Raw genomic sequence first — 12,106 nt, forward strand, 5'->3', positions numbered from 1 at the left:
ACAATACCATGACGTTTCCTATTTCTTTCTGTTTCATTCAGAATCCATCACCATTCCCTCATATGAATTTAATTCATGTCCATTTCTTTTTTTAAAATCTCTAAATTAAGAAACAAATATTTAGATGATCAGTTACAACAGAAGCATATAATGTTTGACATAATTCTTATGTCAAGAAGCTTTATTTTAAAATCTCATTTAATGAAGAGATGTTCATATAAACATGCATTAGTCTCCCCTCACTTCTGAAACACCAATGAAAAACACAGAAAAGGATCTTTAAAATATTCAAACTCACAATGTAAAAGAGACGAGGAAAAACCACATTGGATGAGAATAGCAACATATTTTTGGAAAGTCAAAAGTAAATGGACAAGCAGTAAGAGATTTATTTAGCAAGGCAGAGAAAGGTGAAACTAAAAACTCCATGCAAAAGGGACTACCAAAAGAGTAAATTGATTTGTACTACAGAAATCCAGAAAAGTTCAAGAATGGGAAGCATCAGTTAAGGATGAAGGGTGGGGCTTAAAGCCAGGGGCAATACTAAAAGTCTACATAGGGAGCAACTAAATTCCTAGATTCCCCCAACCAACAACTGACCATCCCTCTTCTGCCTCAGCTGGTGACCCAGGGCTGTATTATCTGGAGAAACTACTACCAGGCAGAGAGAATAAAGGTGGAATGGTGGATTAAGTAAAAGCCCACACAATAGAAATATACCTGGCCTCCTCTGATCTACCACAGAACTGTAGCAGTCTGACATATATACCTTCTCAGCAACCCAGTCTTACTCACTTCCCACCATTAAGGGAGACACGTTTTTATCCCCCTTAGGAGGAACAAAACAAAGATTTGCCCAAGAGAAAAAGAGGAAAAGACTCCAGACACTGACATTTGGGGATCCTCCAAAGGCCTCCCCTTCACCTGTGAATCCCACAAAGCCTTATCAGTCAAATCCCAAAGATTCCAATCAACTTTTTGGTGTGTGTGTGTGTGTGTGTGTGTGTGTGAGAGAGAGAGAGAGAGAGAGAGAGAGAGAACAACAAAGGTCAACCAAAGACGAGAACAAAAAAGTAAAAGTACATATAAAGATGATGGGAGAAAACATTGAAGAAAAATAGGGATTCAAACTAAGATGTCCAAAACCTAAAGCTGAGTTCCAGTAGGAGAGTTACTAGAGAAGAGAAAATCAAAATAATAGAAGAAAAATAAATCATTTATCCTAGAATGAAAGGTAGTGGCTTCTAAATTTAAAAAAAAAGTCCACCAACAGCTCAGTGGAATAAAAGAAGAAAGGAAAGAAAAGGAAAATAAAACCAAGGTAGATACACTGAGATTTCAGATACTGAGGAAAAAGACAAAACCCTACAATCATCCACAAATGAAAAAACTGGTCACATTCCAAAGTTCAGGAATCATAATGGCATATGACTTTTTAACAGTAACACTGGAACACTGAAAACATTGGAGCAATGCCTTCAAAATGCTGAAGAAAAATTTCTATGCAAAAATTTTATAGCGATTAAAACTATTAATCTATTAGGAGGGTAGATAAAGGCATTTTCAGGCATGCAAAGATACAAAAACCTTACTAAGAAAAAACATTTATCTCAGAACGCTGTTAGAAAATATACTCCCCCAAAATGTAGGGAGAAACTGGGGGGAGGGAAAAAAAGGAAAATAAGAAAACATGATATCCCAGAAGCAGAGAATCAAAACCGGGAGAGCAATATAGGCATTCAACAGCCATGAAGCAGGCCTAAAAGTGCAACCTCTCCAAATTACAGAGTATAGATGAAGAGACAACCCGGAAGGAAGGAAGGAAGGAAGGAAGGAAGGAAGGAAGGGAGGGAGGGAGGGAGGGAGGGAGGGAGGGAGGGAGGGAGGGAGGGAGGGAAGGAAGGAAGGAAGGTGTGATCACCTTATGTATGTCATCAGGCTGAGAAAAGATTCAGAGTGAACCATGAAATAAGGGAATTACTGACTCTGGGGAAAACAAGTTTGCTCAAGAACAGTAATGTAATCATACTTTGACTCATTTGTAAAAGATAAAAAAAGAACACTCTGAAAAAGATATGTTTCCTTTAAATAGTATAGTTCCTTATTCGTAGATAAAAATTTCCAGAAACATGCCTACACCACAAAGGCAAAGGACCTCTATAATATTTTGAACTAAATCAGAACTCAAAAACTTGCTGCCTGGTTAGAAATCGTTGGAAAACTCATCGAAAGCAAAGAAAACAGACATATCTTTAAAGACCAGAACTTTGCAGGACTAAAGATTCAAGATCCAGGGGTATCTTTTAATGTCTGCTTAAGTCTCTGACTCAAAACAAAGATGATTTAAAACACCAAAAAGTTTGTTTTAGTAGACAAGCAACTCAACAGCATTTATCATTAATCTCTTTAAATAAGCACTCCAGAATTAAAACCCAATACCTCAGCTATAAACATCCAGCTTAAGGAGAATTATCCTAGTGAATCTCCAGGGGTGGGGGTACAGAGAAAACCCGTTCATTCACTCCTGTTCCCACCATGCTCTGCTGAGAATCACTTCTTCAGTGAATCTTGGACTTAAGAGAATGAACTGTCAGGTGCACTGAGGCAGAATGTGGGACTGAGGAAAAGATTAAATACCTCTGAACTTTAAGTACAATAATGCAAGTTTTAAAAGATTCTCTCACACAGCAGCATTACTCATTATAGTCAAAAGGTAGAAATACCCAAATGTCCATCAACAGATCAATGTACAAACAAAATGTTACGTATACATATGATAAAATATTACTCAGTCTTAAAAAGGAAATTCTGACACATACTACAACACAGATGGAGTATAAAACATTACATTGAGCAAAATAAGCCAGACACAAAAAACAAATATTATATAATTCCACTTATATGAGTATCTAGAGTAATCAGATTCAGAGAGGCAGAAAGTAGAATGGTGGCTTCCAGGGGCTGGTGGAAAGCGGAATGGGGAGTTAGTGTTTCAGGGGTACAAAGTTTCAGTCTGAGAAATGAAAGACTTCTGGAGGTAGATGGTAGTGACGGATGCACAACAATGTGAATGTATTTAATGTCACTGAGCTGTACACTCAGAAATGGTTAAGATGGTAAATTTTACGTTACGTATGTTTTGCCACAATAAAAAAAGTTTGCAGCAGTAAATCAACTGTAATGAAAAATAAAAAGATTACCCCACAGAATTTAACACCATTGGTGTTTTTTTTTTTTTTTTTGGGGGGGTAGCAATTTGTATCTATAAATATTTCTACCATTACTGCCATTTTGTGAAAGCACTCCACTATAGAAATTACTGCAATTCCAAAATTCCAAATTACTGCAATTGCATCAAAAATTTTTGGAGATGACTGACATCAAAGCATAGTACAAGGCTATAGTAATGAAAACAGCATGGTATTGGCATAAAAACAGACACACAGATCAATGAAACAGAATAGAGAGCCCAGAAATGACCACGGCTATCTGGTCATTTAATCTATAACAAAGTAAGCAAGAATTTACGGTGGGGTAAAGACAGCCTGTTCAATAAATGGTGCTGGGAAATCTGGACAGATACATGCAAAAAAATAAAGTGGGACCACCTTCTTACACCATATACAAAAATAAGTTCAAAATGGATTAAAGACTTAAATGCAAGACCCGAAAAACCATAAAACTCCTAGAGGAAAACATATGAAGTAAATTTGCAGACATTACCCTTAGTAATATTTTTACTGATATATCCCCCGGGCAAAAGAAGCAAAGAAAAAATAAATATGTGGGATTACATCAAACTAAAAAGTTTTTTCAAAGCAAAGGAAACCATTAATAAAACAAAAAGACAACCTACTGAATGGGAGAAGATATATGCTAATGATATATCTGATAAGGGGTTAATATACAAAATTTATAAAAAACATACAACTCAACACCAAAAAAAAAACCACACACAATTAAAAAATGGGCAGAGGACATAAGAGACATTTTTCTACAGGACATACAGATGGTCAACAGACATATGAAAAAATGCTCAACGTCACTAATCATTAGAGAAATGCAAATAAAAACCACAATGAGCTATCACCTCACTCCTGTCAGAATGGCTATCATCAAGAAATCCACAAACAAGTGCTGGCCAGGATGTGGAGAAAAGGGAACCCTCCTGCACTGTTGGTGGGATTGCAGATTAGTGCAGCCACTATGGAAAACAGTACGGAGGTACCTCAAAAAATTGAAAATCGAACTATCTTATGACCCAGCAATTCCAGTCCTGGGTATCTATCCAAAGAAATCCAAAATACTAATTTGAAAAAATATATGCACCCCTATGTTTACTGCAGCACTATTCACAATAGCCAAGACATGGAAACACTCCAAATGCCCATTGGTAGATGACTGGATAAATAAACTGTGGCACATTTATACAGTGGAGTATTACTCAGCCATAAAGAAGAATGAAATCTTACTATTTGCAATGATATGGATGGACCTAGAGAATAGTATGCTAAGTGAAATAAGTCAGATGGAAAAAGACAAATACTATATGGTATCACTTATATGTGGAATCTAAAGAACAGAATAAATGAACAAACAAAACAGAAATAGGCTCAGAGATATAGGGGGGGAAACCTGATGGTTGCTAGATGGGAGAGGGGATGGGGGAGAAGCAAAAGGGATTAGACAGCACAAATTAGTAGTCACAATATAGCCACGGGGATATGAAACACAGTTTGAGGAATATAATCAATAATGTTGTAAAGATTATGTAGGGTACCAAATGGGCACTTGTCTTATTAGGGAGAACACTTCATGGTCTGTGTAGATGCATGACCACTGCACTACACACCTGAAGGTGAAGTTGAATAATATTGAATGTCAAGTATAATTCAATACATATACATATAGACTCACGGGATGTGCAGTACAGCATAGGGAACATAGCCAGTGGAATTGTAACAGATACATACAATGTCAGACAGGTAGTATATTGGGGGGGTTATCACTTTGTGAGGGGTGTAAATGTCTAACTAGTACATTGTTTTGTACACCTGAAACTAAAAACAAACAAACAAAATTTTTTTCAGAGATGAAAAAACTTTTAAGCTCATGTATACTAGTGGTTTTCACTCTTAGGAATTAACCAGAGATGTCCCAGGGATTATTCTGGGGAATGAAGGCAGATAATACTATAGAGCCTTGTCCCACCCCACAACACTTAGCTCATCAGGCTTGTGCATGAGATTTTATTTTAAAAAAGTAGTGAAAAACTGGATCAATCCTCATTCTCTATCTCTCTCTCTCTCTCTGTCTCTCTCTCTCCCCTCTCTTCTAATTATTCACCATATAAAATAATTAAAGTCACTATTCTATTTCAAGGCCTGAATTGAGATCAGAGTTAAGTGACACACTCAAGGTCACAGAGACAGTGATGATGCTAGCACAGAAATCAGGATTCCAAAATTCACTAAAACTGTTAATCCGAGATAGCAAAGTTTAAAAGGTAAAGTTTTCACAATTTAACCAGCAGTAAATGCCTTGATAATTTATAATTACTGTTCTAGTTTTAAGATAAAGCTCTACTGAGTAGGCTCATCATGGACTTAAGGGTACTAATGATTAACTGGGGGAATTTAAAACTCTTTAAAACTACTTCCTAGATGTTCCATAACACGACTGAGCCCTTTTCTCCTCAAATGTAATGAAGATACATGAGATACTAAAGACCTCTTGGTCTCAACAGACATGCCCTTAAACATAGAACATAGGGCTCCAAAACGTTTAGCTTAAGCTCCAAAATGGATCTGTACACACCATTATTTATTTCCAATGTTAGCTTTTAAGTCAGTTTCTTCTTGTACAATTCTGATATGTTGTGAAGATAAAAGGGCTGTTCTTTCACAATAACAATTGCATTTGCAGCATCCTAAATGATTCAGTACAGAGAGCATTCACACATTATTCAGCATGAGAGCACGGACTATAACGGAATACCTACTTCTGTCCATGTCAAATTTATATACGGAACATAGTTTTAGCACAAGCCTGTCACAGTTATAATACCCCTGGGGTATTAAAAAGACTTACAGTGCCTAGAACAGGCCAATCAAGATGGAAATCTAAAAGGCAGCCACGTATTTTCCTTGTTTTACAGCTTAATCTTTCATTTAAAGAGCCAAAGGGCAAAATGTTAACATCTGCTACATCTAGATAGTAGGTATAGGAGTCTCTATTATTATAACACTCATTTTTTTATATGTTGGAAATGTTTATAATTTTAACCAACGATAATCAAAAATCAGGGTTTCCTGTTCAGGTTCTCTCCTTACTTTCCAAGGACTTACAGGAAAAGAATGATCGTTTTTTTTTTTTTTTTTTTAAGGAAAGAAACTGAGAGATTTAAACAAATTTCTGAATGCCTGAAAGCAGATAAAAATGTGTAGACAAAGCAAAACTGATCAACTCCACAAGAAGAGAAGAGACTCTGGTTTCAAAGACTAATCAACCGGCTGCAATGCAGCACCTTGTTTAGATCCTGCTTTAAACTATTAAAAAAAAAAAAAAAGAAGCTGAGGTTATATACTTATTTGGTGATATTAAAGAATCATTTATTCTATTAGATATAATAATGGTATTGTGATTATGTTTTTAAAAAGTAAGTCCTTGTCTTTTAGAAATACATCCTGAAATATTAATAAATAGAATAATATGTCTGAGGTTGGGTTAAAACTAAGGGGTGGGGGGGATGGAGGAATAGATAAAAACAATATTAGCCACAGTAACTGCTGAAGCTGCTAAAGCTGACTGATAAATATATACAGATTCATTTACCACTCTCTAGTTTGGGATATATTTACAACTTTCCATAATAAGGGGTTTTAAAAAAAAAAATAGTAATAGAAAAAACTACAGCCCATAACACATGGTGGGAGGGGAGCATGCAGCAGAGATGAGAGAGAAATAATGGACCCAACAGAATCTTAGAGAAGATCCATAGTTGGAAGGTATGAAGACCTAGAAACAGATGAGTTAATTAAAATTCTTCCTAGAAAAAAGTCTAATCAGTTCTTCCTTTCCTCTCCACCCTCGCCCCACCCCCCCCCCCCGAAAAAAAGAGCAAGTCTCTAAAGAAAATAAGCATAGTCTTTGGAGAGAAATACGCCTCCTAGGGTGTATGTTGACCCTATCCATTCTGGCATCTAGAATACTCATGGCCTGACAGCCAGCTCTCAAAACATTTACAGAAAAGTAAAGTCAAGCTCACCAGTTGACCATCAATAACCAGAGCTTCCAATCAGCCTTCTAATTTCCTCATCCTCAACAATCAATGGATAACCAAGAATTATAAGACATGTGGAAAAAAACTAACACAAAGGAGAAAGACAAGGATAAAAGAAAAACTGACCTTTGAGGAAATAGTTTACCCAGAGGTTAGAAAAGAACTTCAAAATTCCAGATTTTATATCCATAAATTAAGAATAGGATACTAAGAAAAAGCCACAATCCATTTGTGGAAATTAAAATCAATTGTCAAAATAGAATATTCCATAGAAGGTTCAAAAAATAAAGGAAATCTCTTAAGATACAGAGCAAGAAAACAAAGAGATGAAAAATATGAAAAGAAAATTCAAAGACCCAGGGACTTGAATTCAACACCCAAAAAACACACATTTCAGGAAGAGAAATAGGAAAACCATGAAGGAGTCTATCAAAAGAAAACCAGCAGAAATTTTCTCAGAAACAGATACTGTGTTTCCCCAAAAATAAGACCTACCCCGACAATTAGCTCTAATGCATCTTTTGGAACAAAAATTAATATAAGACCCGGTCTTATTTTACTATAATATAAGACCGGGTCTTATGTAATAAAATATAAGACCGGGTACAATGCAATATAATACCCGGTATAATATAACATAATGCCAGGTCTTATATTAATTTTTGCTCCAAAAAACACATTATAGCTGATTGTTCGGCTAGGTCTTATTTTTGGGGAAACACGGTACATGAGTCTTCAAACTAAAACAATTTATTCAGTACACAGAAAAGATGATCCAAATCTCAACATATCCTTATATAATTATAGACCACTAAGAATTTAAAAAAAAAAAAAAATGCAAAAAGTTTCCAGTGAGAGATAGAAATAGGTAATACATACAAGTAACATCTCTGCTACGATTACATAGATTTGCACATTGTACCCAAAACTTACCTTGTACTTACACTCACCACAATGCCATTCTCCACCTATCTGTTCTCTCCACCTATCTGTTCTCTACCTGTCTTCCCAAACCCAATTCAAATCTTGTTCCTTTGTGAAACTTTTCACCAAGTTGTTTATATAAAGTGATCTTACCCACTACTTGCACCATTCATTGGACATTCAATCTGTATTACCTTATGCCTTACTTCTCGAATTGCTGTAGCCAACTATCATTTCTTGGAATTTATTTAAACTGTTGGTTCTCAGAAAATAAGGGCATAGTCTTAATTTTTTTTATTTTATTTTATTTTTTTTTGGTTCTTTCACAGAATCCTGCAGCCAGGAGACATCAAATGTCAGATGATCTGAAACTGGTTCCTGGGACATATTTTAACTTCATTAGTTGCTTATATTTCATCTTGTCTTTTAGAAGACATAAACACATAATAGCACAGAGATATCTTTTTCAAAGCCCCCACAAGCTGCAAGTTTTATTTTCTAACTGCAAACTACGTATCCCCAACAGTGAACAACAGTGGTTTTAGTGCCTGACAGTACACAATTCAAGGTTAACGGAAGTGGGTGGGAAGGCAGAGGAGACAGGCCACCCTAAGTTATGAAACAACTGCCTTTGACCAATATCTATGCAGGTAGTTGCTATTCCTCATCCAAATAATAAACCAATGCAACAATAAAATTCAAACAAAGTCTGGGTCTAAAATTTTACAGACCAGAATCAAATTTTAAAGATTCTATCAAAGAGTAAAAATGCCTATGACTTGTCCTCTCAAACTTTTAGCACCTGCTGAAAAGAGACGAAGGATAAGAAACCTAGCTGGTTACAGGATTATTATGAAGTAGGTTTAAAAAAAAAAAAATCTGACTGACTCAAATGTTAGAAAAGGCTTTTTTTCACCCTGTTTACTGTTCATTTAAAAAAAAAATTGTTCATGAACCCCCTATACATGAGAAAACTCTTGAGGGATCAGGGTATAAATATATGTGAATGATTTTCCAGTTCTAAATATGAGTCAGGTTGTCTTTCTTGGGGGGGGGGGGGGTCGGCAGGGGGACCTTAAAAAGAAGAAGAAAAATCTGTTAAGTGTAGCTATTATTGTACATCCTTTGTTTCCTAGACTTCAAATTATACGGTTCAGCTAGCAACCAAGATAATAGAAATGGACTATGTTCAAGAATTAGTTCTGTACTAGCTTTCACTAAAAGTTCTAGGAAAGGAGGAAGGAGGTCCTTTTAAGAGTGTTTCCTTACTGCTGGAGCTCTGACTAAGAAGTACTAAGAGTTTCCTTCCTCAATACCATAGCCCCATTTGATGTTTCAGAGACTCTAGGCTGAGCTCTGACAAGAAATCTCATGGTAAGTACCAGTGTAATAAAATTGACAGACACCATTCCCAGTGAAATAAACTGTTACTTCAGTTTTCATTTAAATTATCTTTCACTTCCTTCAAGGTTATAGGTGAAAGTATTAAGAGCAGATGCACACGTGTAGTCACTACTCCCTTCTAGATACTGCTATTTTCAAAATAAAATATTTTCAGCACTCCTACTGCTGCAAGATACTCATCCTTCTACCAATCTGTTACTTTTTCCAAATACAATGCATATCTAACATCAAAAGAAAAGAAAATAGCAATAAATGTGCCTCTTTGGGAAGAATAAACATATCTGTAGTCTAATAATAAAGTGTGAATACAAATTGTTGAGAAATTATTAAAAACTATAAAATGATGTAGTCTGACAGTTTTTTTTAATCACACTTTCCACCACTTGCTTTATAATTCTCAACACCAGAACTAGGTGAAACTTATTTGTATGGACATGAATACAAATGTAAAAACCACTCCTTTTGACCCTGTTCATGATAGTTTTTTCGGGGGGAGAAAGACATTATTAATTAATGTATCACTTCGATTCAAAGGTTTCTGTAAAATATTATTCTGGAGGCATTATTTTAAATTAACTAACATGTTTCTAATACTTTCAGTGAGACATTATAACATCATTTCTATTTTTAATAAAAATATTCAGGGAACAAATTTTTAAAACATTCACTGACGCCTATACACTGACATATATACATTTTTTCAATTTACTATGACATGGAAATCTCTCAGGAATTCAGTTTATTAAGAATGGGAATCTATTCTGTCACCTAGTCAGTGAGGATAGTTTGTGCAGATCTACAGGAGAGAGTTGAGTTTCCTAAATAGCACTTACAATTTAACTGGAAATCCAGAAGGAAAGGTATAAACAATATTCTCAGTTCAGTGAGAGGGAAATTAAAAAGACATAAATATATCTGGATCTTCAGTGATTTTTTTCCCTTCAAGGACACTTTAAAAAGGTATGTTTACCTACTTCCGACTACAGCACCAATACCTTTCTATTTAAGTTCAAATAAAAATATTTCAAATGGCCCATAAAAATAACAGAAATACCAACCCCTCAACTTGAAAAAAATTCACAAAATACCGTAACTTTAAAACCTTTGCTTGAGTTGAGCCTTTTATTTGATTACCAGAAATACTCACATGTGTGGGTTTTGAACTCCTGTAGGATTGGGATTCAGAGTAAACCTTGCTGTAGATTTGAAAGGTGGATTTGCAAAATTCAACTTCAGTGCTTTGCGTTTACCTAAGAAATAACAAATAAAAGTAAAAGTTTCAAGTACTATAAAACAGGTACTATTCTGAGGGCATAAGAAATTCACACCAAAAGGCAGAAAAATTGGCTTTAACATATAGTTAATATAATATTTTGAAAGGCAACAAAGAATTTCTCAGAATTAAGAAAAAGTAAATAATATGATCTAAAGTTATTACTACTCATAAATTATTCATTATGTTCCAGTGAAACAGAAAACAATGCTCACTATTTCACGTTTATATGGTTCAGAGATGCTAACACTTTTGCAAATGAAAATACCACTATAAAAATCATTTACCTCAACAGATATATTGGATAATACTAAACTCTACCTTGCCAATGTTATACTTTAATGCCTTAGTTTAATAAAAATAGTTTTGCCTCAAATGTAATAGAAACAACTGACTGAAGAATCTAAAGCATTTGCAACCATGTGGGTTAAAAAATATCATGGTAGAGTGAACTTCAAATTAATAGCATGGGTATTCCAAATAATCATTTATTTGGAGCAATTTCTTTGGAGTGGGGAGGGAGAAGGTATCAATATTTTATATTATACAAACCGAACAAGTCCATTATGAAAAAGCCAGAAAATTCAAAAGAGATAAAACAAAAATATATATTACATATACACCTATAAAATATATTCGGTTTTAAAAAATATTTATATAAACATAAATTCAACTACCCCAAACTAATCATCTATTGCAGACTATTTTCTATACATAGATACAGACATTATTTTTTTCTCTACAATTAAAATCACACCACAATTCTGTTTTATAACATGCTTTACTGACTGACCATACTTCTTTCTATATCAATAAATCTTACAAATCATTTCTTTAGGAGTCTAGTGTATAGAAACTTTGTAACAGACTTGGGTTTTTAAGCATTTCTAAGCACATCTTGGTTTCATGTACATATTAGGCATATTTTTTCCAGCATTCTCTCTTCACCATTTATTATACATATTCTACCTTCTCAAACAACATCTCTGCAATCCAAACACTTTCCCACCTCAGTGGATTCAAAGACTTATTACACAGCTCACGCTGCTCAGCCTAGCATTTTCGATGAGGTTTGAAAGTCTGAGTGTGCCATACTCGCTGGACGAGACTGCAGGGCAAGAGCACAGATGTGGCTCCTGGATCCGCTCCCAGGGGTGGGCCTTTCTACAGCATTATGTGAATTCCCAAGGCCAGACCCATCGTTTTCAGAAATAAGCATAATA

At 35.1% G+C, this 12,106-nt stretch overlaps 1 protein-coding gene across 5 annotated transcripts in view; it reads right to left on the reverse strand.

Moving 5' to 3' along the window:
* Positions 1-12,106, reverse strand: part of MAP2K4 (mitogen-activated protein kinase kinase 4) — a 115,777-nt gene that overhangs the window by 71,558 nt on the left and 32,113 nt on the right. For 3 of the 5 annotated variants that reach the window (XM_074320698.2, XM_074320702.2, XM_074320700.2), the window contains one exon: positions 10,758-10,860. In XM_074320698.2, the coding sequence (XP_074176799.1) occupies positions 10,758-10,860 (103 nt within the window). The remainder of the gene's footprint in view (positions 1-10,757; positions 10,861-12,106) is intronic. The other 2 variants (XM_074320701.2, XM_074320699.2) reach the window with 1 other exon arrangement.

Source organism: Rhinolophus sinicus, chromosome 12 (assembly GCF_057876585.1).
Source record: "Rhinolophus sinicus isolate RSI-liver-muscle chromosome 12, RSI-T2T, whole genome shotgun sequence".
In the NCBI taxonomy this organism is placed as follows: domain Eukaryota; kingdom Metazoa; phylum Chordata; class Mammalia; order Chiroptera; family Rhinolophidae; genus Rhinolophus; species Rhinolophus sinicus.